The sequence below is a fragment of the Oryza sativa genome, chromosome 3, assembly GCF_034140825.1.
Source record: "Oryza sativa Japonica Group chromosome 3, ASM3414082v1".
Taxonomy (NCBI): Eukaryota; Viridiplantae; Streptophyta; class Magnoliopsida; order Poales; family Poaceae; genus Oryza; species Oryza sativa.
The window spans coordinates 6,618,859-6,646,751 of NC_089037.1; the positions used below are offsets into that span (position 1 = coordinate 6,618,859).

Genomic DNA, 27,893 nt, shown 5'->3' on the forward strand with positions numbered 1-27,893 from the left:
TGTTTACAAAGTGCACCAACAGCACTCCTTACAAAAATTTCGATTAAACTCGAAACCCTAACTCAAAACTCAACTCAATTGCTCTCTAAAGCGATACCGGGAAGCCTCACGCTCCCCCTCTATTTATACATGAGGTAGGCAGCCTAAAGCCACGAACCAAACTCATACGAGGAGTCCTAAACACCTTAGGAAACCCTCTAGTACAAGAAAGAAACTTTACATAACCAATCGTACCAAATTTGGACTCCTTCCAAATTTGACTCCACATCCCATACGCACACAATACCTCCATCGTATGCCATATGGAATCTCCATCAACCACGTGCATCAATTCTAGCCTAAGTATCCCGCATGATCTCTGACCACCACGGACGTCGTCTTATCCCCAAGTCGACTCCCGGTCCATCACCGCAAATACTCTCCCGAAACATCGAGTCACCTACACATGGAACAAACAAAGAAACCATATTCCGAGACCAAGCTATCTCCAACTTGACTCATTAGCAGCAAACAATAGTATTACATACGTATATAGTATCCATCTGGAAGTTATAATCATGAAATAAACTCGGATATCCAAATAAACAACCCGAAACCGAAACCGACACAGTGTCGGCCGGTCAGACCGCGGGCTGGCCGGTCCGACCGCTCGATCACCGCCGGTCTGACCGGCAACACCTGCCCAGTCTGACCGGTCCACATAAAATGATAACCTGTAGATTCACCTGTGAAATCCAATCATCTCCAAAACCACTTCATGAATAAATTCCAAATAACAAAACCAATCATCTCCGATGCATAATTGTTCATCACAGAATAATAATAAAAACACTTTTGATTTTACAAATACTAGCATCTCAGCGATACCTGGGACTGCTTTAATTTGCACTCTGCTGTAGACGTTTCTTATTTCTCGGTATTTTCTAAAAGTTTCCTATTTATCATTCTTCCATTTCACTAAAATATGAAAATTCTTCTTTGTTTATCACTCCTCGTGCCACTGGGATGTGGGTCTCAATACCACGTGTCAATGAGGCAATGAGCATAAACCAGGAACTGGAAACTTTTACAGTGCCGAACAAGGAAATGCTATTGCTAGAGTGAGATGTGTTTTGCTTTTGCTAAGCGAGAGGTTAGGAGTCATTTTTGGAGCTACTAACTGCTACAGCTTATAAAAAAATTATTTTAGTTACAGCTGTTAGAAACTCTCAAACAATATATATTTACTCTTTCATGGGTAGAATGTACTGGCGGTTCTTAAACTTGTACAGGTGTGTCATTTAGGTCCATAAACTCTCAAAATGCATATTCAAGTCTAAGAACTCATCATAGTGTGTTATCTAGGTCTCAAATCGCCACAACCCCTTCAGGATCCTACGTGGCGTTGATGTAATATGCCATACATACATGACGTGGCATTATTTTAACTGACAAATAGGACACATTTAAATTTTTTTCCTTTTTTTCTTCTCTTTTTTCCCCTTTCTTCTCCTTTCTCTCACCCGTGCAGAAGAAAGGAAACAAAAGAAGAATGAGAAGAAAACGAAAAAGAAAAAGAAAAGAAGAAAAAAAAAGAAAATGACATGTCACGTCCATATGGCATTGCCACATCAGCGCCACATAGGATCGCAGAGGGGATGTGTCAATTTGGGACCTAAATGATACACTTTGACAAGTTCTGGGACCTGAATATGTATTTTGAGAGTTTAGGGGCTTATATGACACAATTCTATAAGTTTAAGGACCGCCAATGCACTTTACTCTATTTTGATTTAGATTATGACAATATGTAGTTGTAGCATCGAAAAATGAAGTAAGTTAGAAGCTGGAAAATTTAATATTTTCATATTAGTTTTATATGAAAACTTTCGCCTGAGTTAGTTCAAAGTAAAACTTTGAAAAAAAAGCTTAGCCCAAAGTATACATTACTCTTTGATTAATCATACAATTCGTTGCGTTTTCTGCGCCGGAATACAACACCTTCGAACTAAGTACTAAGGCCCTATTTAGTTCCAGAGGTAAAAAGTTTTGACGTGTCACATCGGATATAAGGACACACATTTAAAGTATTAAATATAGACTAATAACAAAACAAATTATAGATTGCGCCTGTAACTGCGAGACGAACTTATTAAGCCTAATTATTCCGTCATTAGCAAATGTTTATTGTAGCACATTATCAAATCATAGAGCAATTAGGCTTAAAAGATTCGTCTCGCAATATGTGTAATTAGTACTCCATACATGTGTCCAAACATTCGATATTACAGAGCCAAAAGTTTTTACGTGGGATCTAAACATGGCCTAGTACTTGGAAATGAACATTTCAAAACGGGAAGTCGCTCCAAATGATATTCCCGTAATATTAACCGCCAGGAGGGGCCAAAGCGCAAAAACTGAGAACTGGGGAGCTCAAAACACTCCTAAAACCCTAGCCTACCGGAGCGAGCGCCGACGCCGAGACGCCGAGAGCCCAAGGCCGGCTAGTCGGAGAGTGCGGCCGCGTGCGGGTGGCTGCTGCGCTGCGCGAACTCCCCCGCCGCCAAAGATGTTCTCCCCGGCGATCAAGAAGCCCCACCTGCTCCACCGCAGGGACAAGGAGGAGGCGTCCCCCTCACCCCCTCCCGCTCCCGCGCACACGCCCGCGCCTCGTGGATTTGCCGTCCACGACCGCCCCGCCACCGGCACCCCGGCGCCGTGGACCTCCTCCTCCCTGCTCGCCAGGTTCCGTTTATTCCCCATTTTTCTTTGATTTTATCAGAATCACCGCATTTCATCGTATTTTCGTCCCCAGTTGAGGCGCCGGAAGCGAGCGATTCAAATGAGCTCGTTTGCCCTTTTTGCAGTAGTCTAGTGCGTTAACTACAGGTCATTGTGCTGCGATAGTTTTATAAACTTTTTATTTTGAAACTTTTTGCAAACTAGCAGGATTTCAACATCAACACGAACAGACAGGACAGGGGATTCTGGCCAGATCCAACCGGTGCATGTATCCGAATTTCCCCAAATAGTTCGAAATGCTCAAGCCAACCTTCTGCAAAAGAGTTTTTCCGGTAACTATTCCTGTTTGATGGTCCTGTGCTAGTTTTTCCTGGTTATTAGTTTGCTTGTACCATACTGAACAGTAGATGCTTGTTAAATACATCCTTGTAGGCAAGAACATGCTTGCTGGTGGCATTGATAAAGAAACATCCCTTGCATGGATGTTATGTGGAAATGAGCTTTTTATCTGGAGTTACCTGGCTTCTGTTGCAAAAGACTGTCTTGTACTTGAGGTCCCTTCTTCTCTTATGGGGAACAAAGAAGAAAAATCTCTATGTGGTAATCAGTGGGCAGTTTGCATAGTGAGATGGGGTAGTAGTGGTGCATCAACACGGAGCAGTGGAGATATATTGCATCGAAGAAGTTCGACTGGTTTTATCCTGTGCAACAAAAGAACACAAGCTATAGCTTATTGGTCTGATATCTATGCTGAAAGCAGTAAGAGTTCAGTTCTTGATTTAATTGGATATGGTGATACATCTTCAGGTGATGGCACATCTGGAAACTGCAGGATTAATTCTCTTATTGCAGTGGCAGTTCCAGGAGGTATTAATGAATGCATTGTGATTGCTTCTCAGCCAACAGGCACATTATGGATGTTCTGGTGTTCACCAGCTGCAGTTCGTCGAAGAGAAATTCATAAGGGTACATTAGGAGTTTATAATGCTGATCATTCTCAGAAAAATAGTGGTGGAAGGTCCTTGGCTTGGCTACCAAGTAAAGCATCATCTAAGGCTGCTGAACGGACGTTCTTTTTATTGACTAGTCATGAGCTGCAATGCTGGAGCATCTCATTCGGGCATGATATCAACTGCAAAAAAATAGGGTCTCAGGAAATTGTTGGTAGTGATGGTGATATGGGAATAAAGAAAGACATAGCTGGACAGAAAAACATATGGCTTTTGGACATGCAGATAGATGATCATGGGAAAGAAATTATCATTCTTGTTGCTACCTTCTGCAAAGATCGGGTGAGTGGGTCGAACTACACTCAGTATTCTCTTCTGACGATGCTGTACAGACCTAACCAAAAGTTTTCATCTGAAGATAATGTGATTAAAACTGAAAGGTTTTTGGAGAAAAAAGCTCCTTCTCAGGTGATAATCCCTAAGGCTAGAGTAGAGGATGAAGAGTTCTTGTTTTCTATGAGGCTAAAAACTGGTGGTAAGCCTTCTGGTTCTGTAATCATACTGTCAGGTGATGGAACAGCAACAATAGCCATATACTGGAGAGGTTCAACCCGTCTCTATCAATTTGATCTGCCTTGGGATGCTGGAAAGGTTCTCGATGCTTCAGTTATCCCATCTTCCGAGGACAGAGATGAAGGAGCTTGGGTTGTTCTTACAGAAAAGGCAGGAGTGTGGGCAATTCCTGAGAAAGCTGTGTTAGTTGGTGGGGTTGAGCCACCAGAGCGGAGCTTGTCAAGAAAAGGAAGTTGCAATGAAGCAGTTGCTGAAGAGAAAAGAAGAAATCAGGCATTCAATGCTAGTGTTGTACCCAGAAGAGCTAGTTCTGAGGCTTGGAGTGCTGGAGAGAGGCAAAGACCAGCATTAACTGGTATAGCTCAGCAGGCTGTGGTTGATGAGGAGTCTGAAATGTTATTAAACCGGTTATTTCATGATTTTGTTTTGTCCGGTACAGTTCATGAAGCACTTCAAAAGCTTAGAGCAGCAGGCGCATTTGACAAAGAGGGTGAGATGAACATATTTGTTCGAATAAGCAAATCCATCGTAAACACTCTATCTAAGCATTGGACAACAACTAGAGAAGCTGAATTTCTTGCTTCAACAATTGTTTCATCCCTAACTGAGAAGCAGCAAAAACACAAGAAATTCCTTCAGTTTCTTGTCTTGTCTAAGTGCCATGAGGAACTCTCTTCAAAGCAAAGTATGGATTTTCTTTTGTGTCATTATTTATATTCATTGATTTATTATTTTAGGCATATATCATCCTAGCTATGATATTAATCGAACACATTGGTTCTTTGTTATTCAAAATAGCATAATGAATGCTGATGACAATTTTGATGGTATTAAAACTATAGGAGCTGTCTGGTAAAAAAGAAGAAGAAAATCTAGATATGCTGCTGTAAATCATGAAAAATACAAACTTCTTAGCTGATTTTAAAGCCGTATACAGTTGTAGAACTCTTCTTACCTTCATTTCTGTATACATGATTGTTGAAACTGGTGACTGAGCATGTAACTCTATTGGAATCTTTACCTAGCGTTATATAGGGATGCTAATTTTGGCATGCCTGATGGGACACGGACATATATTATGCACTCTTAGAACAGCTTGCACCTTTATTTCTGCTAAAAGATGGTACTGTTACTAACAGTACAGTATGAGCTGTAATATTGACAAATAACCATACAGGTTAGCCACAATTTTTTTCAAAAAATAACTGCCAGTGCATCATTTTGCGTGACAACTTCTGTTGGAAAAGAAGTAATTTGATTGTCTTGTAGGAACTGCGATGCTAACTGTCATGGAGCATGGAGAAAAGCTCTCTGGAATGATCCAGCTCAGAGAATTACAAAATGCTCTTAGCCATCAACGCTCAAGCATACATTTATCACCTCAGTCAAAAAACCAAACAACTGGTGCATTGTGGAACCTTATTCAATTGGTTGGTGAGCAATCTCGAAGAAACACTGTTCTCTTAATGGACCGTGATAATGCTGAAGTGTTCTACAGCAGAGTTTCAGATATAGAAGATCTATTTAATTGCATATCTCATCAGCTTCAATACATTATAACCGGAGAAGAAAACCCTTCTGTTCAGATGCAACGTGCACTTGAGTTATCAAATGCTTGCATGACCCTAGTTCAGGCAGCATTGCGCTACAGAGAGGAGCACAAGGACTGGTATCCTTCTCCTGAAGGACTGATAACATGGAACAGCCAGCCTGTTGTACGATCTGGAATCTGGCGAGTAGCATCCTTTGCCATGGAGCTTTTGAGAGAACCAGGGGCTGCGGACATGTCAATGAAGTCAAACCTATGGTCTCAGTTGGAACGACTCACAGATATCCTACTGGATGCATATATTGGGTTGTTAACTGCTAAATTCGAGCGTGGGGATGAGCATGGTGTGCTAATCCAAGAATACTGTGACAGAAGAGATGAACTTCTTGGGTCCCTCTATGACCTCGCAAAACAAATTGTAGATGCAAAATATCAGGTTTGGTTTAAATTAAAATCATTGTTTGCTCAATACTTTTCCTTACTACAGTAAGGCGCTTTACCTTTTGCAATTTCACATTGTCCAGCTTTTTACCCGTTCTGTCATATCAATGTAGTATCATTCATTATATTGCCCATCATTCCTTGAGATTTTGTGGTTACATAGTAAGGCATAGTTTATTTCAGCAATCATGTGCTGTTCTACCCAAATTAGTGGATTGCTTTATGTCAGACACATATGCAATTATGTATGCAACAGTAACCAAGGAACCCTTTTTTGTCATTATTTTGGTAGTCACCCATTCAGTACCGAATCTGTGTTCTCCAATTCCATCCTCTCTCTCTCTCTCTCTCTTTTTCTTTCTTTTTTTTTTCATTTGTTGCTTGGTTGGTTCTCTTTGGTTGCTTCCTTATAGTGACTTAGTTCACTGTATGGGGTATTTACTACAGTCTATATGGTTATTGACTTTAGTTATTCTCCGATCTTAGCACAAATATTATTGGGCAGCTGCCATAAATGTATGTTCGTGGCATTTTAGCATTTACATACTTGAAACAATACTGATGTTCTAGCTTTGGTTGGATGGTGTTTAGCCGGAGTTGTGGCTTAGAGTGCCTGTTTTATGCTGTAAAGTAATGTTCATCGTTGTAACAATAGCGGTTGTACAGCTCTTAGCCTCCATGGTAGCTGTATTTGTTGTTCTAGTTTGAACCTCTTCTCAATCTTAATAAACTTCGGCCGCGTATCTTACGCTGGCCCGGCGAAAAGTTTCTGTAAGGGTGATCTCAAAATTCAAATTATAAGGTAACATTAAAAAGTTATTTTTGGATGACTGGCAATTTTTTAATTAAGGAGGCATATTTTCTGGATTGTCCACTGGTCAAGTATTCTACTGTTTTCAGTTCTTGACATCATATTTACATGAAGGCATGTAGCTGTGTAGCACTGCTGTTGAATTTGATACTGTTATTTTTTGTACTCTTTATCTTAATGTGGAACAACTAATATTTGTATTATGCATATATTTTAGGAGACGACAGAAGTCACTGACAATCTGGAACTGAAAGAATCTATATTCAGAGAAGTCACTTCTCCAATTTTGGCAACAGCTAAACGGCATGAAGGGTACCAAACATTGTGGCAGATTTGCTATGATCTCAGTGATACAGGCCTTCTTCGCAGTCTTATGGTATAATCACAATACCATATCCGCAATTTATCCCATTTAATCTTTCTAGGGGGTACAGTGTTGACTATGTTCTGCAGGCGATAACATGCCATGTGTTATTGCAATCAAATTGTTCTTTCTACCAAGTTTTATTAAGGGACATGGTTCTAATGTTGAACTTGTGTTGCAGCATGATAGTGTAGGACCTCACGGGGGATTCAGTTTCTTTGTTTTCAAACAACTAGTCAACAGGCGTCAACATGCTAAGCTATTAAGATTAGGTGAAGAATTCCCGGAAGAGCTAGCCAATTTTCTGAAAGAGCGGGATGATCTTCTGTGGCTTCATGAGATATGCTTAAATCGGTTCTCTTCTGCTTCGAAGACTCTTCATACTCTCGTGAGTCCTGAGGAAGATGCTAACCTTACAAGCAACAGGAAATCACTGTCCTTTGTTGAAAGAAGACGCTTTCTCTATCTCTCCAAAATTGCAGCAGCAGCAGGTTAGCTGTTTCTTCTCTTTTACTTCATGGTATACCTGAACCTGATTACCTTACGCTGTGCACTGCCCTGAAACAACAATTTGTTGAGGTTGCACTGTGTTAACTGTTGTGGTTGATAAGGAAGTTGTCATTCTCCATATATCATGCTGGCTCTGTGCAAAATTGGCTCCAAACAATTTTTTGAAAGAAAATTCTGACTATTTGATGATGGATAACTTGTATCGAATGCTGCGTAGCTTGATTTTAAATCAGTTCATATGAGCTGTGAACATAAGCTATAGTTCACTTTGCAGTTCTTTTTCTGTGCAAAAGGACAGGCAAACAATGCTACTTGCCATGCTTCTCGCCAAGAGGCTCAGTCTTTTTCATGGTTCAAAGAATTAATTATCCTTTGAATTGCTGTTGGCAGTGCATATGTCTCAAAGTCATGAACATTCAATTTGATGGGGGCACCTACACCTAGGTCCTGAAATCCCGAATTCCGGAACATAGTTCCTGCACCATTCTTTTGCACTAATTCTTGTTTACTTTAACATAGTTATTGTTTTTTTCTTATTTCTTCCCTTGGATAAATGCATTCCTGATATATTGCAATTTTAACAAGCAGGTAAGGATGTTGATTATGAAGTGAAGGTTGCCCATATAGATGCAGATATCCGAATTCTAAATCTGCAGGTTTGTCATATTTCATGTTGTACATTTATTTTTCTAGTCATGATATTTGCTTTCAAACTTTTAGTGTGATGTTATGTTCTTTCATATTTGCCTTCACATGTGCATCACTTTGGTAGGGCAAGTGAACCCAAATCTACGTATCGATGATGAAATCTACATTTGTGTTCTCTCATGACTTCATATGTTCCATAAGACCCTGTTCTTTTGTACATTCATCCATCATTCCATTCCTTGAAAAAGACATTATCAAAACCAGCACACTAGATAGGTGTTTAACTGTCCAATGTAACAGCCTGACCATATTTACAACTTTTACATAATTGTATAATTCTGTCTTATTTAGCTTTACGAAAGTGTTCAAGCAGTAAAAAGAAGGAAAATAACCCATGCAAGATTTGCATTTAAAGATGCATTGTCTTTTAGTATCAAATAAGTAGGAATGAACAGCTAAATAAACTAAGTTCTACCTTTTTCTCTTTCTTCTCTTTACAGGAAGAGATTGTTCAGCATGACCCAGAGTATGCACCAGATAAATATACTACCAAGCCATTTCGTCCATTGGAACTGATCGAGATGTGCCTGAAGGGAGATCGAGAGCTCTCTCTTAAAGCTTTTGAAGTATTTGCTTGGACGAGGGCCTCGTTCCGGAGCTCCAACAAAGGCCTTCTAGAGGCTTGCTGGATGAATGCAGCCGACCAGGACGACTGGGTTAGCCTTCAAGAGGAATCTTCAGGAGGTTGGAGCGATGAAGTCATCCAAGAATCTCTTCAGGGCACTGTCCTGTTCAATGCCTCCAGGCTGTGTTATAGCCCAGACGCCGTGGTGTATGACGGTTCGTTTGAGGACGTGCTGCCTGTGAAGAAAGAAGACGTGCATCTGAGAGGCTTGGAGGGCAGATGTCTCTCAGTGGAGGAAGTGCTGATGCAGCACAAGGATTTCCCTGATGCGGGTAAATTGATGATGACCGCGGTGATAATGGGCAAGGAGCTACCTTATACTGTTTCCACAGCTGAACCTGTTGACATGGACTCTTGATACTGTCACATTCTGTCAGGGAGAAAGACCTGCAGGTTGGGACCTCCAAATCTGAAATCAGAGTCAATTTTCTTTTCTTTGCAGCACGGAATGTGTGCAGTTCCAGATGTATTCATATTGCGGGCGAAACTATTTGTAGAGACTGCAAGATTTTGTCAGTTCGTGCCCTTTTTTAGCATGAGCTGTGGCTTGAAACGAGTTTTTCTCCCCCGATGGAACAAAGCAAGCTGATGCTGTATCTTAAAATTTTCTTATTAGTAGGAAATGCAAAATGCATTCTTTTCTTAGTAATCAAGGTTTTTCGTTTTTGGTGGAGGAAATCAAACTTTTGATAGTGAAGAGTTTAGGGGACGAGAGGCCCCCATCGTCTGCTCCATATAGAATCAGCCGTTACCAAAATTTAAATTTTTAAATTTGATTATTTGAAACTTTAAACTTGATTTTGAAGTTTTTTTAATCAAAGTTTACTCAGAATTGGCATTTAAATCCTAAGAGCACACATATAAAAGTTTTATTTATAAATTATTACTTTTTTAATACATTGTACGGCGTATTATCAGCGTATGGCTAAAAACGGGGACCAGAGATTCGTAGTTTAGTGGAGGAGAGTTTAGGACGAGCGAAATTGTCGGCTTGATGATGAAATAGTGCACATGCGCATCCTTGTTTGGGCTTCCGTGGCCTTCAATTCAAGTGCGGGCCATGTATTTTTGTGGGCTTTCAAGTTGGGCCAGCCTTGCAGCCAACACAGCTACACGGCACGGCCAGCCGGCACGCGACCCGCGACCCACTCCCCTCTCACCGAGATCTCAGACGAGCAACCACTCCTGGCGGAGGGAGGAGGAAAGGGGGAGGAGATCGCCGACTCGACGGCGTTGAGCGCGGTGGGCGCGGCGGCGCGGAGGGCATCAGGATGGCGGCGGCGCTCGCTCCGGGGGTGTCCCGGAAGCTGAAGAAGGTGCTGGAGACGCGGACGGACAACCCGGATCTGCTCGCCTCGCTGGGCGCGCTCTCCACCTTCTACGTGCAGAACACCCCGCAGGCGCGCCGCAACCTCAAGTCCTCCGTCGAGCAGCGCGGCCTCACCATCAACCGCCATTTCCTCGACGCCTCCCTCCCTGCCCACAAGGTTTGCGCTCGCTACGCTACTGGCGCGTTGCTACCCACCGCATCGTGAGCCAGTCGTTTTTGGTTTGTGAGTGATTGTAAATTTGTAATTTCTAGTCGTTTTGGTTTGTGAGTGATTGCAATTTCTGTTTCAGGCGTTGGATCGCGTCGAGGGGGAGGTGCACGCGCTCAACGATTCCTGGAAGAAGTGAGTGTACCATCCATTCCGCGCTTTCATTTTGTTCCTTTTTCCTGTTTGCCTGTGTGGAATTGTACTATAATCTCAGTCCAAGACTTTAGATTCGGCTAAGCTTTCCCCGTAAAAAGAAGTCAAAGCTTAATTGTATGTAGATGTAGGAACGGTTGGTGTTTGGATGTAAAATCTGGTATTAGCATCTTGTTATGGATCCTAAACAATATTTGACTCGCATGGGTGCTGAAATGTATTTGCAGAAGGTTTTTACTTTCTACCATGAGCCAAGCTGTTAGGTTGGTTTAGTTTGGATGATACTATTATAACCAGCTGCTCTACTACGTGGAATTTACATTTTTTGTTAACATAGTTTGACACTTGCTGCCTACTTGCCTAGTACTCAAAACAATTCAAGTGTCTAGCCACTAGGACATCTTCAAAAAAGAAACTGCAAAATCTCTTACATAATTGGTTATATTGTTACCCAAAGTTGGTCCTAAAGTAGTTGTGTTTTCCTCTTATTATGCGCAATGCTCGACATGGTTACTTTTTCTACTAGTGCTGATTTTATTCTCTTTCATTGTGTTAGGATTGAGGAAGCATTGGGCAGTTGTAGTGCAAGTACGGGGGATATCATCAGTACAACGGAGAGGCTGCAACAAGAACTTGAGGTTATCACTCAGCGCCAGGAAATTGTGTCATGCTTCCTGAGGGATTACCAACTTTCAAATGAAGAGGTAATACCCCCTAATACAATAGAATCAATCAAACAAATGAATCAATGATTTGGTTGCCAAACTGTGATGTCTTATTCATTTTTTAGTGCATGCAACCTCGACTTTTATGTCCATCATATTTATCTATTGTTCTTCTATTAATAGATACATGCACTCCGGGACGAAGAAATAGATGAGAAATTCTTCAAGGCATTGTTGCATGTCCAAGAAATACATTCAAACTGCAAGGTTCTGCTGCGAACACACCACCAGGTACAGGTGCTTTATCCTTGAATTTTGTAAACTTAGGTAACAGATCATAAAAACTTTGTTGTTTATCTTACTATGTACATTCCTGTAACTTAGGTAACAGATCATAACATTTTAGTGCATGTTATATCCTCAGACCTTCAACCCAAGCAGGAAAGTTGGATTTTCAGCTGCCAGTAAAAACATTCATGAGTATACCAAGATTATGGAATGTTTCCCCTAAAAAAAAGATTATGGAATGTTCCACAACTATTTTAGTTGATAGGATATTTCAGTTACATTTTTTTTTTTAGCTTGGAATGTTCCACAATTATGGATTTATATTAACCCAGTTTATTGATAAGAATTGAGCATGCTCAAACTATGTGAGATCACCCTAAACTATACCAAGAAAGTAGTGTTTTTTTTTGGCTACGATTATACCAAAAAAATAAAGCCACCATCCTTATATTTCATCTCTGCCCAGATAAAGATGCTTTGGCATGCAACGTGTTGCTTGTACTATTAATGGCTGATTTTAAGCAAGAGAAAGTAGTGTTTACTTCGATATCTTGTTTTCTCTATATTTGTTCAGCGTGCTGGTTTGGAACTTATGGATATGATGTCTGTTTACCAAGAAGGAGCTTACGAAAGGTTATGCAGGTATTGGCTGTCCTTCTATAGTAATCTTCTCTCCCTCTCCCTCCCTCCCCTCGCCTCTCTCTCTCTCTCTCTCTCTCTCTCTCTCTCTCTCTCGTGTCATTTCTTTTACTTACCTTGTATCTCAGTGTTCATTCCACAATACTCCCTCCATTCCTAAATGATCGTCGCATTACCAAAAATAAAAGAAATTCAATTTGATCGTCCTATTTCGTTAGGAAGCAGCAGAAATCACGGGCAGACGATAACGGTGCTTCGTATTACACAGCACTGCATGCATGCATTGGCTCTGCGAGAGTTAAGTTGGGAGCTGCTGCATGCGTGGAATTAATGCGTTACAGCTGATTGGCTGGTTCATGCGGCATGCAAAATTGATGGAGCGACATGCATGGATACGAAGCGTTTGTATGTTGATCGATGCGGATAGTAACTGCTCCTTGGTCTTGCTGCTTAGGTGAAATACGACGATCAAATTGGAACGGGGGGAGTAGCATTTAGAATTTCTATTCACTAGCTTTTATTGCCGATGCCTCTATTGGCTAGTTCATTAGTTTTTGATCTATTCTCTTAATTATGTACCAAAGCATGAATGTCTAATTTAGTTTTCATGAAGTTCAACCACTCCTTATTTTGTTACTAGGTACAACTGAGGAATTAGGCTGTGTTCGGATATGGGGAGTTGGGAACTAAACTCCCCGCACGGAAAATGGAGCGGTCCATTATCGCGTGATTAATTAAGTATTTGCTTTTTTTTTTTCAAAAATGGATCAATATGATTTTTTTAAGCAAGTTTTGTATAGAAACTTTTTGCAAAAAACACATCGTTTAGTAGTTTGAAAAACGTGCGCGCGGAAAAAGAGAGGGGTGAGTTGGGAACTCTGGGTTCCGAACACACCCTTAGTTATCTTGATAAGAACTATAGAACCTTCAGATTGACTAATCTGTTATTTCATTTTGCTCTTTATAACATGTTCGCTTGACATTTGATGTTCAAGTGGTGTAATTCATCTTGCTTTCTTTTCAGGTGGGTTCAAGTTGAATGTAAAAGATTAGGTGATACTGACAACCCTGAAGTAAGTGAACTTCTAAAGAAGGCTGTTCGATGCCTGAAGGAAAGACCTGTTTTATTTAAGTACTGCGCAGAAGAGGTATGCTATATTGTACCCTTTTTGAATACTAAGTTTACCTTGAAGATAGTAAAGTTGCCACAATTTACATGTTATGATGAGTGATCTGCATCGACAGGTTGCCAATATGAGACATAATGCCTTGTTCAGACGGTTTATAAGTGCTCTTACTAGAGGTGGACCGGGAGGGCTCCCAAGACCAATAGAAGTGCATGCTCATGATCCTCTTCGTTATGTTGGCGATATGCTGGGGTGGCTACATCAGGTATTTTCTTTTGTCCATCCTTGGTCCTAGTGTAGGAACTAGTAAAGGATGAGTGACTTCGGTTCTCTTTTTGCCCTTCCAAATCGTGTGCATTTACAATACACCTTGCATCTGTGCCTTTATGATATTGCTTTGGACGTACTAAATTTTCATTCTCTAATTTCTGAAGGCACTGGCATCTGAGGGCTCTATAGTTCTATTGCTTAATCCATCTGATATAACTGACATGAATAGTTATTTTTCTCCCAAATAACAAGCATATACATCATGCATGTGTTTCTATAAGACATTTCTTTACCATCCCTTAATTTTAAATCCTTCATTTGTGTAGGCTCTGGCATCTGAAAGAGAGCTTATAGTTGTTTTGCTTGATCCGGATGCGATGACTGACAGTGGTCCAACTACTCGTCGTTATTCTGTCCGAGAAGGTGATCCCTCCAAAGGAGAGCATGATATAACTTTTGTTCTTGATAGAATTTTTGAAGGGGCTTGTCGACCATTTAAAGTTCGAGTTGAACAAGTTCTGCAGTCACAACCAAGCCTGATAATTTCTTACAAACTTAGCAATACCTTGGAATTCTATGGTTACACAGTAAGTCTGACATACTATTTTTTGCCATTTAGAATATCCATGAGCTGTTCTGTTTACAAATAATGTTTTTCTGTTCTAGATATCAGATCTGTTGGGTGGAGACGCTGCACTGTGCAATACAATATGGTCACTTAGAGATGCAACGCAGCAGACATTCTTTAATATCCTTAAGAGCCGAGGAGAAAAGTTATTGCGATATCCTCCACTTGTTGCTGTTGACCTCTCTCCCCCTCCAGCAGTGAGAGAAGGAATTTCATTGTTGCTTGAACTCATAAATACCTACAATAGCATGATGGTTCCTGCCTCTGGAAAAAGGCCAAATTTCGATCCTGTCATTTCTGCCATACTGGATCCTATAATTCAGGTGAGTTTTTGTGTATTTGATTTGCTTTGTAGTCTGTGTAGATATCTGAAAGTTTTGGTTGGCATGCGACTTAGCTTGCCCACAGTGCAAATTTGCATAGTTATCCCAGCTAGTATCGATCATCTGCTAATCACGCTGCAATTTCTTTTCCAATGAAAGGGATTGCATGCTATTTTTAGTTTTGTGTGTGTAGATGTATAATATTAAGTAAATGTTAAACTAATAAACATATATAGTATCATGTTTGTACTCCTACACATTTGGCATTGCCATATATGATCTCTCACAATTAGCTCCAATGTGGTAAACTCTTGAGCTTCTCCAATTCTTTTATGCGGTTTTGTGGGACGTGTGTTACTATGTCCAATGATTATAGGAGTTCCATACTTGCATCGTTAGGCCATTGACTAAAAACCGATGTGCTCTTGTGCTATTATGTCTGGTGCAACCAGTTACTAGTTTACTGCAGCTGGTGCAAATTTTATATTTTACCTAGAGACAGCTCTTTTCTTTTACTTTTTGGATATGTTAATAATTATTCTTCTTGTCTTGGAATATTGGGATGTTATCTACAGTATGACTTTGTTGCGATATACTGTTACTGATATTCCCGACTTGCTGTACAGATGTGTGAGCAAGCTGCAGAGGCACAAAAGTCAAAAGGGACAATTGCACGGCGTGGTAGAACTAGTTCTGATCCCACTGGAAATAATAGAGATTCAATCTCAGTTGATGCTATTTTATCTAAGAATTCATCAACATCCTTTCTGGTTAGTAGCATATAATTCTTTTGTTTCCGCTGTATAGAATACCTGGAGTATATGGAATAGTACTCACCTAATTCACTGGCTACTGAGCACATGTTGTAGGTAATTTTAAGTTTGTAATTGTAAAATGTGGATAATTTGGACCAAGAAAATGTGGCTCATGTGGGACTACTTAAAAAAGTTCAATGTGGTTTGGGATTGAGATAGTAAAACTGACAACCTTTTTTCTCACCTCATTTCTAATTTCTAATTCTGAACTAGGAACTTGCTATTATTGTCGATTTCTAATTCATATTTTGATGTCATTATTAGATATGGGAAACACTCATGGTTTGTTATTATATAAATTGCTCTTACACATGCCAAATTACATGCAATCTGAATTTTTATTATCTAACGCTGGCTTTATGGAGGGAATTGCATGTACATAATTTAACGATTGGCATCACCGTCTTTGAGTCTCAACCTTTTGTATTTGAAATCTGATTGATGAAAGCATGATTTCTGATGGTGGTCTAAAACCCATTTGCTTTCGAACATTTCAGCTGGATAGACTTTGCTTCTGCTGTGCCGATCGTTTTTGGACATTTGCTTATCATTTTCCTCATATATGTCATAACATGTGCAGAGTGGTGAATCTTCATCCAAAATCTACCTCATCAACTGTTTGTCAGCTATTCAGGAACCATTGATGGGCCAAGATGTTGCTACAAGTTATATTAACAACCTGCGGTCTATGATTGAAACACATTTGCACACCCTAGTAGATAAAGAAGCTGATAGCATTCTTAGGAAATGTGGACTATCAAACAAGATGCCATACATAAAGGACTATAGCTCTACTGGCAGCAAGGATGACGCACGACCTTTGGCTGATATTGTGGAGACATCACCGCAAATGTTGTTGGAATGCTTGAAGGCATTCTATGGTCTAGTGACTGGAACAGAAGGTTCCTTGCCTGAATTTGAGCAGCTGCAGGTACCAAGGTTGCGTTCTGATGCATGCTATGGTTTGGCTAGAGCTCTGGCGGAAGCTTATGAACTGATCTATAAGGCAGTGGTGGATCCAAAGAATTGCTACCCTGACCCAAGGTCTTTAGTAAAACACTCGCCTGAGCAGATAAGGACTATACTAGAAATCTGAGGTCTATTCACAATCTCTTCATACATGTTAATGAGAGAACCCTTTTATAGAGTCAATGTCAATGTGGGGTATATTTGCTACGAAAAGGTGTGATTTCAAATTCTTTTACTGAAGTTGTTTACACCTTCACTGAACTCTTGTATCATAGCGTTTCTCTTGTATTAATGTTTTTTCTATCTTTGTAAAAGTAAAACTGCTTGAATCGTAGTGTTTCTCCTGTATGTCTTTGCACCTTTTGCAAGTGGATATTTAGTTATAAATCCACCTTTTTTAATGCATGAGTACCCTCTTAAAAAATGGATGCATATGATTTGCTTTTTCTAGAAAACTACATCCAACGTGCCAACCAATAAAGTCAAACTGGCAGTTCGGTTGCTCATATGCAGATTGGTAAGTTTCTGTCTTTTCTCGATCCATTTGCATAACCTTCTCTCTTTTTAAGTTGCAGAGCATCCAAATTAACTGTATCCTCTGTATTTTCAGTACTAGTGCACACTTATAATTGATCTTGTTTCAGCTTTCCTTGTGGCCCCTTATAGTTCTATCCAAGCTCCTTTTTGCGCTGATTTGGCGCATGGACCAGCTGGAGTGGTTGACTGCAGCAAGGAAAGAAAATCTGAAGTTTGGCAGGTTGGAAATAAGTGCTGCTAATCAGGGGCAACCTGACAAGTTACACAGGTTTGGTTGAATATTAGGCCCCGTTTAGTTCGCGAAATGAAAATTTTTGGGTGTCACATCGGACGTTTGACCGGATGTCGGAAGGGGTTTTCGGACACGAATGAAAAAACTAATTTCATAACTCGCATGGAAACCGCGAGACGAATCTTTTGAGCCTAATTAATCCGTCATTAGCACATGTGGGTTACTATAGCATTTATGGCTAATCATGGACTAATTAGGCTCAAGCAATTAGTTTTTGTTTTTATCTATATTTAATGCTTCATGCATATGTTTAAAGATTTGATGTGATGTTTTTGGGAAAAACTTTTTGGAAACTAAACAGGGCCTTACTCCATTCATTTTTATGACAATCATTTTGGTGTCCTTAATTTCCACGAGCACGTCTTGTTTGTCCTGTTATGACATTTTCTCCTTTCAGAAATCAGAACTGAAATTGGGTTAGGCATGTCTCCTAATTTTAACTGACTGGATACTTTGCGGTACATCAACAGCAACTTCGTTGAAAGGATTCAGTAAACCTTCAAGTTTCCTCTAGTACAAGTTAATTCCACATCTTCCCTATGAACAAAAACGTATTAAGTAGAGACCTACAAAAAGTTGGTTTGCTCCATTGTCTTGATGGAATAGTTAATGTAATGCCGGTGTCCTTTACTGTGCTAGCGTACTACTAACTACTAATACTAGTACAACTAAATTAGTTTCATCTAATCTTTAAACGTTGGTCTGGTTGAGTCCTTAATTCACCATTTCACCTATTAACTCCGTATCGACATTATATGTGCATGGACCTCGAACTTGAACAAATTATTCTACGCCGTATTTACCAAGAAGAAAACCGTCCAACCGCTCCATGTTCGTTTGTGTCCTCCGTTTGGTCAGACCGTAGGTTTGTCGTTCAGATTTGGATTAGTTCGAGGGTTTCGTGCGCTGGCAGGCGGACCGGGCAAGTGGCGCAACGTGTTTTAAGGGTGGAACTGGAACGGGTGTGAGGCGAGGCGAGAGTCGCCGGTCCACGGCCACGGCGGCAGGGAAGACCGGAAGAACGCTGAGCCGTGACAGCGACGGGAGGGAAGTGGGAACGGGTGTCCATGAGCCGGCAGAAGACAACGGCCCCGCATTCCTTGCCGTGACGTGACATGGCCACGGCCAAAGAGTAACAGGATGAAGCGATGGATAATTTAGTGATCGGTTTCCATGGCAGCGTTGCACGGTTGTACCGTGGCGTTACTCCGCGGGGCCCACCGATGAGCTGCCTGTGCAGTACAGGATGGGGGTAAGAAGCGGAGGAGATGCAGGAGTAGGTTGGTCGTTGGTCCGACTTGGCCTGGTTTTAATGCGGAATTCTGCGCCAAAGAATCCAAAACAAAGACATCATCGCATCAGCCGCGGCGGCAAAGCCCACCAGGCCACCCACCCGTCCAATTCCAAGCGCGCGCCCGGCGCCTCGTCGCGCATCGCTTGCTCAGTAGCTCGGCTCGGATGAGACGCCTCGCGCGGACGCGGTAGCCGGTTTCCGTGGGAGATGCGGGGCGCGGCGCGGCTACTCCTGCCACTGGTGGTGCTGCTGCTGCACGCAGCACGCGGATCAGCGGGATCGACGGGCGGCGGAGGCAACGGCAGCTGCACGCAGAGCTGCGGCCGCATGAGGGTGCCGTACCCGTTCGGCTTCTCCAGAGGCTGCACGGTTCAGCTCGGCTGCGACGACGCCTCCGGCACCGCGTGGCTCGGCGGGACGCGCGGGCTGGGCCTGCTCGTGAGCAACGTGACGCCGCGCGCCATCGTCCTCACCCTGCCCCCCAACTGCTCCCGCCCGCTCAACGAGTCCCTGGATGCGCTCTTCACCGACAACTACGCGCCCACCGCGCAGAACGCCCTGGTCGTGAGCTCGTGCGACCCGCAGGCCGCCGCCCGCCTCAGCAACTGCAGCATCCCACCCGAGGCCTACCTCGAGAAGAGCTGCAATTCCATCCGCTGCGTCTTACCTTCTACCAAAGCCAACGTCGACGGGACAAACGTCACAGACCCTTTCTTGAATAGAAGCGAGATGCGGCGGCTCGGCTCGGACTGCCGCGGGCTCGTGTCGGCGTCGATCTATTCGAACACGGCGGGGCCGGCGCTGCAGCTGACCGCGCTGGAGCTGGATTGGTGGGTGCAGGGGCGGTGCGGCTGCTCGAGCCACGCCATCTGCGACGGGTTCACCCCGCCGTCTACGCAGAAGGAGGCGTTCCGGTGCGAGTGCCAGGAGGGGTTCGAGGGCGACGGCTACACCGCCGGCGCCGGTTGCCGGAGAGGTCAGTACTCAGTACATTGGCTGGATAGTATCCACTGATTAGCTTCATTGCTCTACTTTTTTCGTCCATTGATTTGGTCAGTCAAATCCTGCGAGCTAACTACTCTAGCCACTCGACCATAACCATTAATCGTCCGGAGTAGACAGTACACAGTAGAGTAAGCATATCTTGTGCTTCGTTGACTATACACCTAGCTAACCAGCAGCGCAAGACCAAGGATTGGACCAATGACCAATCAGCGTTAAAGATGAACGATTAACTTGATCATCACTTGATTGAACAGCGAAAGGCTCTGCTTACCGGCCTTTCAAAGGAAAAAAAAAAAGCCTCTGTTACTGGTAGGTGCGAGAGCGTTCGCTATAACATTCCTTGCACAACTGCAAGTGCTGTCAACTGGGTTCTCATACCGTCACACATGTAAAGCGACTGGCAGTTCAAGCTAATTATTTTTGGGTGGTTCGCTGATGTCAAACCGTAATGTACTACTTGCGCAAGTGACATAAGAGTATATTCGGTTATTTATTAGAGGATATGTAATCGATTTAAGTACTATCAGAACTTTTGTTTTCTACGACAAGTTGCTTGAAATGTAGTGCCATTGATATATTAGATATTTTGAAGCTCTCGAAGAAATATTTTTCTGACATGTTGGCTTTGATGCTTGCCTGCCTGCCTGCCTATGTGCTGAGGAATATTTGTTTCTTTCTTTTGCCTGACATCCTATATAGATGGTATTGAGTCCCATAATTATTCATAAAAACAAGAACCAGTTGCTAAGAAAAATACAGATCAACCAAGTGGGGTGTAGTTCCACCCATAGTTTTTTAGGTGCTGCCATGCTTACCTTCTCTGTATGGCTTCATCCCTGGAAGAAGAATTTTCCAAATCACTGCATAAATTATGTTGATTTTTCTCAATGTATGAAGTCAACTTTGATATAATAAAGTTCCTCGTTTGTTCCCTTCTTCCCTTTGAATCTCACACTAATGTTTGTTTTTTTTCAGTTCCAAAGTGTAATCCTTCAAAATACCTATCAGGATCATGTGGCAAGTTGGTTCAGATCGGCCTTCTTGTGGCAGGTAATTGCTTATAAATCTCGTCTGATTGTCAGAGAAAACAATATCTACTTTTGGCCAAAAGAGGTTGGAATTTGATTTTAGTAAAAATGCGTTGCAGTTTGCTCATCGATCTTACAAGTAGCATTCAGAAATTAAAGACAGAGTATTTATGTAGGTTTGAGCTTCATCCATAGAGAAACAGCTCGTCATACGTATGGCTACATGACTGATATTTAGGAGGATATGGTGCTAATATTATTTAGTATTTTGTTCTAAGAAAAAGTCCCCTGAATTCCTACAAAAATCTAAAAACCGTCCTAAATATCTAAACCAGACACCATTCAAGCCGAACATTTCAAGACTTTCGAGAGGACCCATGTAGCAAGTTCCTACAAATATTTGTATGGAACCAATTAGTTTGAGGCAGCAATACATGTGTCGAAATAGAAGAATTCCAATGTTTCAAAATCCAAACTACTCTCCCATATTCAGATGATAAAATGTATTGATTTTTTTTCTAAACCAAACCTTTTCAAATTTGACTAAGTTCATAGAAAAACAGAGTAACATTTCTAACACAAAATTGTAGATTTCATTTAAACTAATTTGGTGTCATAGATGTTGGTGTGTTTTTATATAAATTTTATTGAACTTGAAATAGTTTGACTTGTAACAAAGTTAAAATGTCTTATAATTTATTAAAATTGAGGGAGTAGCAACGAATGGGCCTTGAACTCAGACAGAGTTAAGGCCCAGATTAGAGAAAGTTTAAATTGTTTGGGTAGTAGAGTTGAGGCGATTTCAAATTGGGCTGGTATCCGGACTAGAAAAATGGCCTTAGTCCCTTATCTTTTATTTAGTCTAGCAGGCCAGATTTTTGGCTATTTTTCACTTCCTAACGATCTCCCGGCCTATTTGCTCGAAGCTAAGCAACCACACCAACCAAAGCCACTAGGCTTTAACCGCAATTGTAATTGGATTGCATGATGGATTCTTTGCGCTCACACAATGCAGGAGTCTTTTTTGGAGCCATGGTGATGGGCATCACCTGCTTGGTGTACCACCTGCTGCGGCGCCGGTCGGCGGCCCTCCGGAGCCAGAAGAGCACGAAGCGGCTGCTGTCGGAGGCGTCCTGCACGGTGCCCTTCTACACGTACCGCGAGATCGATCGCGCCACCAACGGCTTCGCCGAGGACCAGCGCCTTGGCACGGGCGCGTACGGCACGGTGTACGCGGGGCGGCTGAGCAACAACCGCCTCGTGGCCGTGAAGCGGATCAAGCAGCGCGACAACGCCGGGCTGGACCGCGTGATGAACGAGGTGAAGCTCGTGTCGTCGGTGAGCCACCGCAACCTCGTCCGCCTCCTCGGCTGCTGCATCGAGCACGGGCAGCAGATCCTCGTCTACGAGTTCATGCCCAACGGCACGCTGGCGCAGCACCTGCAGCGGGAGCGCGGCCCGGCCGTGCCGTGGACGGTCCGCCTCCGCATCGCCGTCGAGACGGCCAAGGCCATCGCGTACCTGCACTCGGAGGTGCACCCGCCCATCTACCACCGCGACATCAAGTCCAGCAACATCCTGCTCGACCACGAGTACAACTCCAAGGTCGCCGACTTCGGGCTGTCGCGGATGGGCATGACGTCCGTCGACTCGTCGCACATCTCCACCGCGCCGCAGGGCACGCCGGGGTACGTCGACCCTCAGTACCACCAGAACTTCCACCTCTCGGACAAGAGCGACGTGTACAGCTTCGGCGTCGTGCTCGTCGAGATCATCACGGCCATGAAGGCCGTCGACTTCAGCCGGGTTGGCAGCGAGGTCAACCTGGCGCAGCTGGCCGTCGACAGGATCGGGAAAGGCAGCCTCGACGACATCGTCGACCCCTACCTAGACCCGCACAGGGACGCCTGGACTCTCACGTCCATCCACAAGGTGGCCGAGCTGGCGTTTCGGTGCCTGGCGTTCCACAGCGAGATGAGACCTTCCATGGCTGAGGTCGCCGACGAGCTGGAACAGATTCAGGTCAGCGGGTGGGCGCCGTCCACGGATGACGCCACATTCATGTCAACGACGTCCTCGCTTTGCTCGTCGGCTCCATCACGTTGCACGGACAAGTCTTGGGGGACCGCTAAGAGCAAGAGGCAGGCCGCGGCAAACGCAGTGGTAAAGCAAGAGACGACGAAGTGTGCAGTCGCCGACTCCCCCGTGTCCGTGCAGGAGAGATGGTTCAGCGATAGGAGCTCCCCTTCCTCAAATAGCCTGCTGAGGAATAGCTCCCTGAACTAACTCAATCAATGTCCTTGTCATGGCATTTTAGGTGTAAGTAGCATTAGAACGATCTGTAATTGATGCAATGATCCCTTGTGCATCGATTGTCGATGTTTATATCTGCAATATTGAATATGGGGTTATACGTCGTGGTTAAAGCTACACACAGTGACATATATAGATGGCCATATGGCCTAAGGCCCGATGGCCCGACCCAAGACATGGTGATTTGGCCTGGCCAATGCACGGCACGCCCTGACTTGGGTCATGCCTATGCCGGACCAGCCCAACAGTCGTGCCGTGCCTGGGGTGCTACTTCGGTACGCTGCGCTGGCACGACCTGGCACGAAGTTCAGAGATGCGAAACAGACTTATTGTCAATCACATGTAAGGCACGTATAAATATAGATAGCCATAAGGCCCGCCCGGCAAGGCCCGGCCCAGGCACGGCCCGATCGACACTTCGTGCCGGGCTGAGCCGGCCCATGGGCTGCACCTCCGGCCCAGACACGACCCACCAGCAGTCGGGCCGTGCCATGCTGGCCCAAAGGAACGCGTGGCCCATCGTGCCTTTTTAAAATAAGTCTATTTTCCTCCCTCTTCTTTGGGCTGTGATATATATATATATATATATATATATATATATATATATATATATATATATATATATATATATATATATATATATATATATATATATATATATATATATATATATATATATATAGCTAAAATAAATCTATTTTACCTCCCTCCTCTTTGGTCTGACATATATATATAGCTAAAATAAGTCTAATTTTCATCCTTATTCTTTGGACAGTGGCATATAATGTCTTTTTGTACTCCCTATTCTTTATGTGCCGGCCCGGCACGAACGTACTAGTGGGGAGGCCCAGGCATGGCCCAGCGGTCGGGCCGGGCTGGCACGAGCCCGACTCCCGTCGGGCCGTGCTGTGCTTGGGCCGGGTCGTCGGGCCTCGGGCCTTTTGGCCATCTATATGCACAAAGAATAGGAAGGAAAAATAGACGTATTATATGGCACGGCCCAAAGACTAAGGACATGAAATAGACTTATTAGCTATATATATGCCAGATCCCAAGAAGGGAGGGGAAATATACTTATTTTAAAGAAGGCTCGATGGGCCACCCGTGCCTTCGAGCTGGCACGACCCGACTACTGGTGGGCCATGCCTAGGCCTGAGGTGCAGCCCGTGGGCTGGCACGACACGGCCCGAAGTGCCGACCATGCCGTGCCGGCCCGATCGCCTCGGGCCGTGCCGAGCGGGCCTTATGGCCATCTATTGTAAATCTCTGTAAATTTTGCTAATTCCTTCTATACTCCTGAATTTTGCTTACTTCCTTGTAAGCCCCCAAAATTTGATTGTGATCCCTTCCATATCCCTCCTGTCATTTGACCGTCTAATTTCTGTAAAAATGACCATTTTACCCTTTGTATGAACATAGAAATTTACATTATTAAAAATGTAAAAGTTTGTCATATGAGACTACTATAGTTATGAGTTTGTTGTGTGATGCATTATTGATGAAAAAAATTTATTTTTAGATAATGGAGTAAAAAAATATGTATTTATTTTATTTTTTAAAAAAAGTCATAAAATAAGGAGCATTTATACAAAGATAGTACTACCAATGCACATGATATTTTTTTTATGAATGCTCCTGATAAAAAAGAATCCATTGTCCTATAAAAATTTCAAATCAAAATTTTAATTTATTACATTTGTTTTATTTTCAAAATTTATGTCAAAAATTTCTGCGCTAATTATTTAGTCTCGTTAGTTTCATAAAATGCACATATTGTGCACTCAAACAAAATTTTCAATCATTTTTCAAGGTTATATTCAAATCTAAATCATCAAGGGCATAAAAGACATTGCAATAGTGAAATAAAGGAAAGTGTAACGACAAGGTCATGGAAGGGATTAAGTTGAAATTTCAGGGGTATAAATGGGATCGAGTAAATTTAAGGAGTATGAAAGGTATTGAGTGAGTTTTGAAGGATATACAGGGAATCTATTCTATAGATTTAGGCCCTCGATAAGAGGATGGTCCTATTTGACCAGAGGTCGGTGTAGTATTACTAAGATTTGTGCCGACTAGAAAAAAATGTCTGTGTTGCAACGGATAAATAGTTTTTCTAGTGATACAACAACTATTAAGACCTAAGCAATAAATTGATTCATTGAAATCGCTATACATTGTAATTAAAAAAGTTAATGAAATTTTTTCCTTGGTTTTGGTCCGAAAGCTCATTCCTTTTTTCCTTTTCAGTCCCAGCCTAGTCTGCTACCTTGCTCCACTCAGCCTGCCTCTCTTCGCACCAGCCAACAAGTAGACTCGTAGGCCCAGCTCACACAATGCCATCTTCAACCTCCGAAAGGTGGTCCCATACCCGTACAATGCCGGAGCCGATACTCCCTATCATAGTTATGGATATCACATACCTAATAGTAGTTGACTAAACTCGGCAGAGCCCACCACATACCAAGTCTTATACGGAATCATATCTCGTATATAGAAGGAGTTCCGGATAAGGAAGGACAAATATAATTCTATACGGAAACGACAAGGACTACCCGGATTGTATCCATACTGGTCTCCCTAGTTCTACTTGAACAAGTGGACATCTATGGGTATAAATACAAGACCCCATAGGGAGAGAGGGAACAACAAAAACAAAAATAGATAGACACACAATACACAAGCCAACACACGCCAAGACAAGCTGACGAATATCGACATCAGAGATAAGCCTAGACAAACCCAATATGGTGTCTGCGGAGGCCAACAAGAGGAATCTAGCGTTATCGCCGATCTCGCCGAGTTCATACTCAAGGAGGAAGACTACCCTGTCGTCAACTACGTGTTGGTTATCCATACTGCCAAATAGACGACAGCTAGATAAGTTATCCCAATTATTGTACTTGTGTGATTCAGATGAATAAAGGGCAACACCTGCTTCGGTCAACAGGAGTAGGGCTATTACCTGTCAAATAAGGGGCTTGAACCTATATAAAAATCATTGTCTCCATCTCTTTTACTTTAATATCACATATACCCTGTACTAACGATCCCCATATATACTATGCAAAATACCGTAGTCACGATCTCAAACGTCGACACTCCCCATCAAATTCGGCTGAATCTTTCTCGATCTCTCAAAATTGGTTGAGGGCTTTTGATCCACTCAATCTCTTCTTTCCATTTTTTCCAAAATCGGAGCGAATCAAGCTCGTGAACTAGCCATCATCAGCGACTTTTAAATAGAGATTAAATTCAATGAATTAAAGTTGAATTTTTAATGCTACTCAATTCATTTCATACTACAAATTGTATTGGCTTTTTTTAGTAGTCAAACTTCTTTAGGTCTGACCAAATTTATATAAAATTTTAGTAATATTTATAACACCTACTTAATTCCATTAAATCTAACATTGAATATATATATATATATATATATATATATATATATATATATATATATATATAGGAAAATTATATACTACTACCGGGAGTAGCTACTCCCTCCCTGTCCGCCACCAATTCAATTCGTTTGCCCAGATAATGGTAATGACTATTAACGGGTTTATTGAATCGAATACTTTTACCCGTTTTCTTTTACCCGTATTTTTTTTCCCTCGGGGTCAACAAGATTGTTTCTGTTCTGTAGCAGATTCGAAAATTGAATCAAGATTCCTGAGTTTGTTGTAGATAGAATTTTGTTCGGAGACAGCTGACCAGATATATTTCAGGGTGGTTTTTTCGCTCTTCAGTTTGCTTATCCAAAGCGAGAAAGCAGGATGATTATCCCGTCGAGCAGAACATTATCGATCTAAAACCGTTCTTTGCGTTTTGAGAGTTCTTAACCCATCTAAACTCAGATTAGTAGCCTCGCCGGCGGCTGCGTTGCAGATAACGTTGAAAGGTCTAGCATGGAGAACTCCAGTTCCAAGGTTTGTTGCCATATTCATCTGTTATTTTGCAGTGAATGTGGTGCCGGCCATGGCGACAATGAACAGCACCAACCCGACATTGGTACGGTATAGCAGTGTCAGGCTGCAGGCTGCCGGAGAGGAGCGCCCCAATGTGCCGCGTGCACGCCGAGCGCCCCAACGCCGGCGCCGTCGAAGCTCGCGGCAGCCATTGATGGATTTTTTTTCCTAATCTTTGAGTCTTTTTTTGATCGTATCTCTTACTAATTTGTTTTGTTTATGTTTTTGCATTTGCAGCACCTTTGCAGTCCTGCAGCAGGTGCGAATGTTTCAGGTGGTGGTGGCTCTAGTTCTGTTTTCACTAGAGCCCTTCATGCTGCTCAAGCAAGAAAGATGCATCAGCGGAAGCAGCTACCTGGTTCTGCAGTATCAAATTCCAAAAAAACAAGTGGCATCAAGGGTAAAAAGGTAGTACAAGAAAAAATTTACACCAGGTGCACTCCTGCTATTCTCTCAGATCTATTCTCAGGTTTTGGTGATTAGCAAAAAGAGCTAGTGAAACAGATGGAGTTTTATGGGTTGCTTTCCATGAGGCTGACTAAACTGAACAAGCAATTCGGAGCATGGATTCTGTGCAAGCTAGACCCATCATCAGGTAATCTGTTTGCGGGATCTAGACATGAAATTTGTTTGACATGTGAGGATGTCAGCCTACTTTTGGGAATCCCTTGTGGACGGAAGGAGATTTTGCCTGCAATAAAAAACGAGGTAAAAGATGTTAAGGCTTATATGTGTTAAATCTTTGAGAAAGATTCCTTTGATGGACTTACCATTGTAACAATTCAGAGG

At 42.5% G+C, this 27,893-nt stretch overlaps 3 protein-coding genes and 1 long non-coding RNA gene across 4 annotated transcripts; all 4 read left to right on the top strand.

Annotated features, from left to right (window-relative positions):
• Positions 1 to 2,398: 2,398 nt before the first annotated feature.
• On the top strand, positions 2,399 to 9,901 carry LOC4332118 (nuclear pore complex protein NUP133). Its single transcript, XM_015776570.3, has 8 exons — positions 2,399 to 2,724; positions 2,929 to 3,053; positions 3,154 to 4,929; positions 5,514 to 6,229; positions 7,263 to 7,421; positions 7,591 to 7,900; positions 8,508 to 8,575; positions 9,068 to 9,901. The coding sequence occupies exons 1-8, from the start codon at positions 2,549 to 2,551 to the stop codon at positions 9,608 to 9,610; spliced, it is 3,873 nt and encodes a 1,290-aa protein (XP_015632056.1). The 5' UTR covers positions 2,399 to 2,548; the 3' UTR covers positions 9,611 to 9,901.
• Positions 9,902 to 10,394: 493 nt separating this feature from the next.
• LOC4332119 (conserved oligomeric Golgi complex subunit 6) lies at positions 10,395 to 17,072 on the top strand. Its single transcript, XM_015777193.3, has 11 exons — positions 10,395 to 10,739; positions 10,873 to 10,925; positions 11,500 to 11,647; positions 11,792 to 11,899; positions 12,471 to 12,538; positions 13,560 to 13,683; positions 13,781 to 13,927; positions 14,259 to 14,519; positions 14,599 to 14,883; positions 15,510 to 15,653; positions 16,279 to 17,072. Exons 1-11 carry the CDS (start codon positions 10,524 to 10,526, stop codon positions 16,792 to 16,794), a joined length of 2,070 nt encoding a protein of 689 aa, XP_015632679.1. The 5' UTR covers positions 10,395 to 10,523; the 3' UTR covers positions 16,795 to 17,072.
• A 26-nt stretch (positions 17,073 to 17,098) lies between these two features.
• Positions 17,099 to 17,846, top strand: LOC136355768 (uncharacterized). The gene is made up of 2 exons (XR_010740120.1): positions 17,099 to 17,184; positions 17,312 to 17,846. It is a non-coding gene; the product is annotated as an uncharacterized lncRNA (long non-coding RNA).
• Positions 17,847 to 18,878: 1,032 nt separating this feature from the next.
• LOC4332120 (wall-associated receptor kinase-like 14) lies at positions 18,879 to 23,253 on the top strand. The gene is made up of 3 exons (XM_015777737.3): positions 18,879 to 19,766; positions 20,771 to 20,845; positions 21,839 to 23,253. The coding sequence occupies exons 1-3, from the start codon at positions 18,998 to 19,000 to the stop codon at positions 23,107 to 23,109; spliced, it is 2,115 nt and encodes a 704-aa protein (XP_015633223.1). The 5' UTR covers positions 18,879 to 18,997; the 3' UTR covers positions 23,110 to 23,253.
• The last annotated feature ends 4,640 nt before the right edge of the window (positions 23,254 to 27,893 follow it).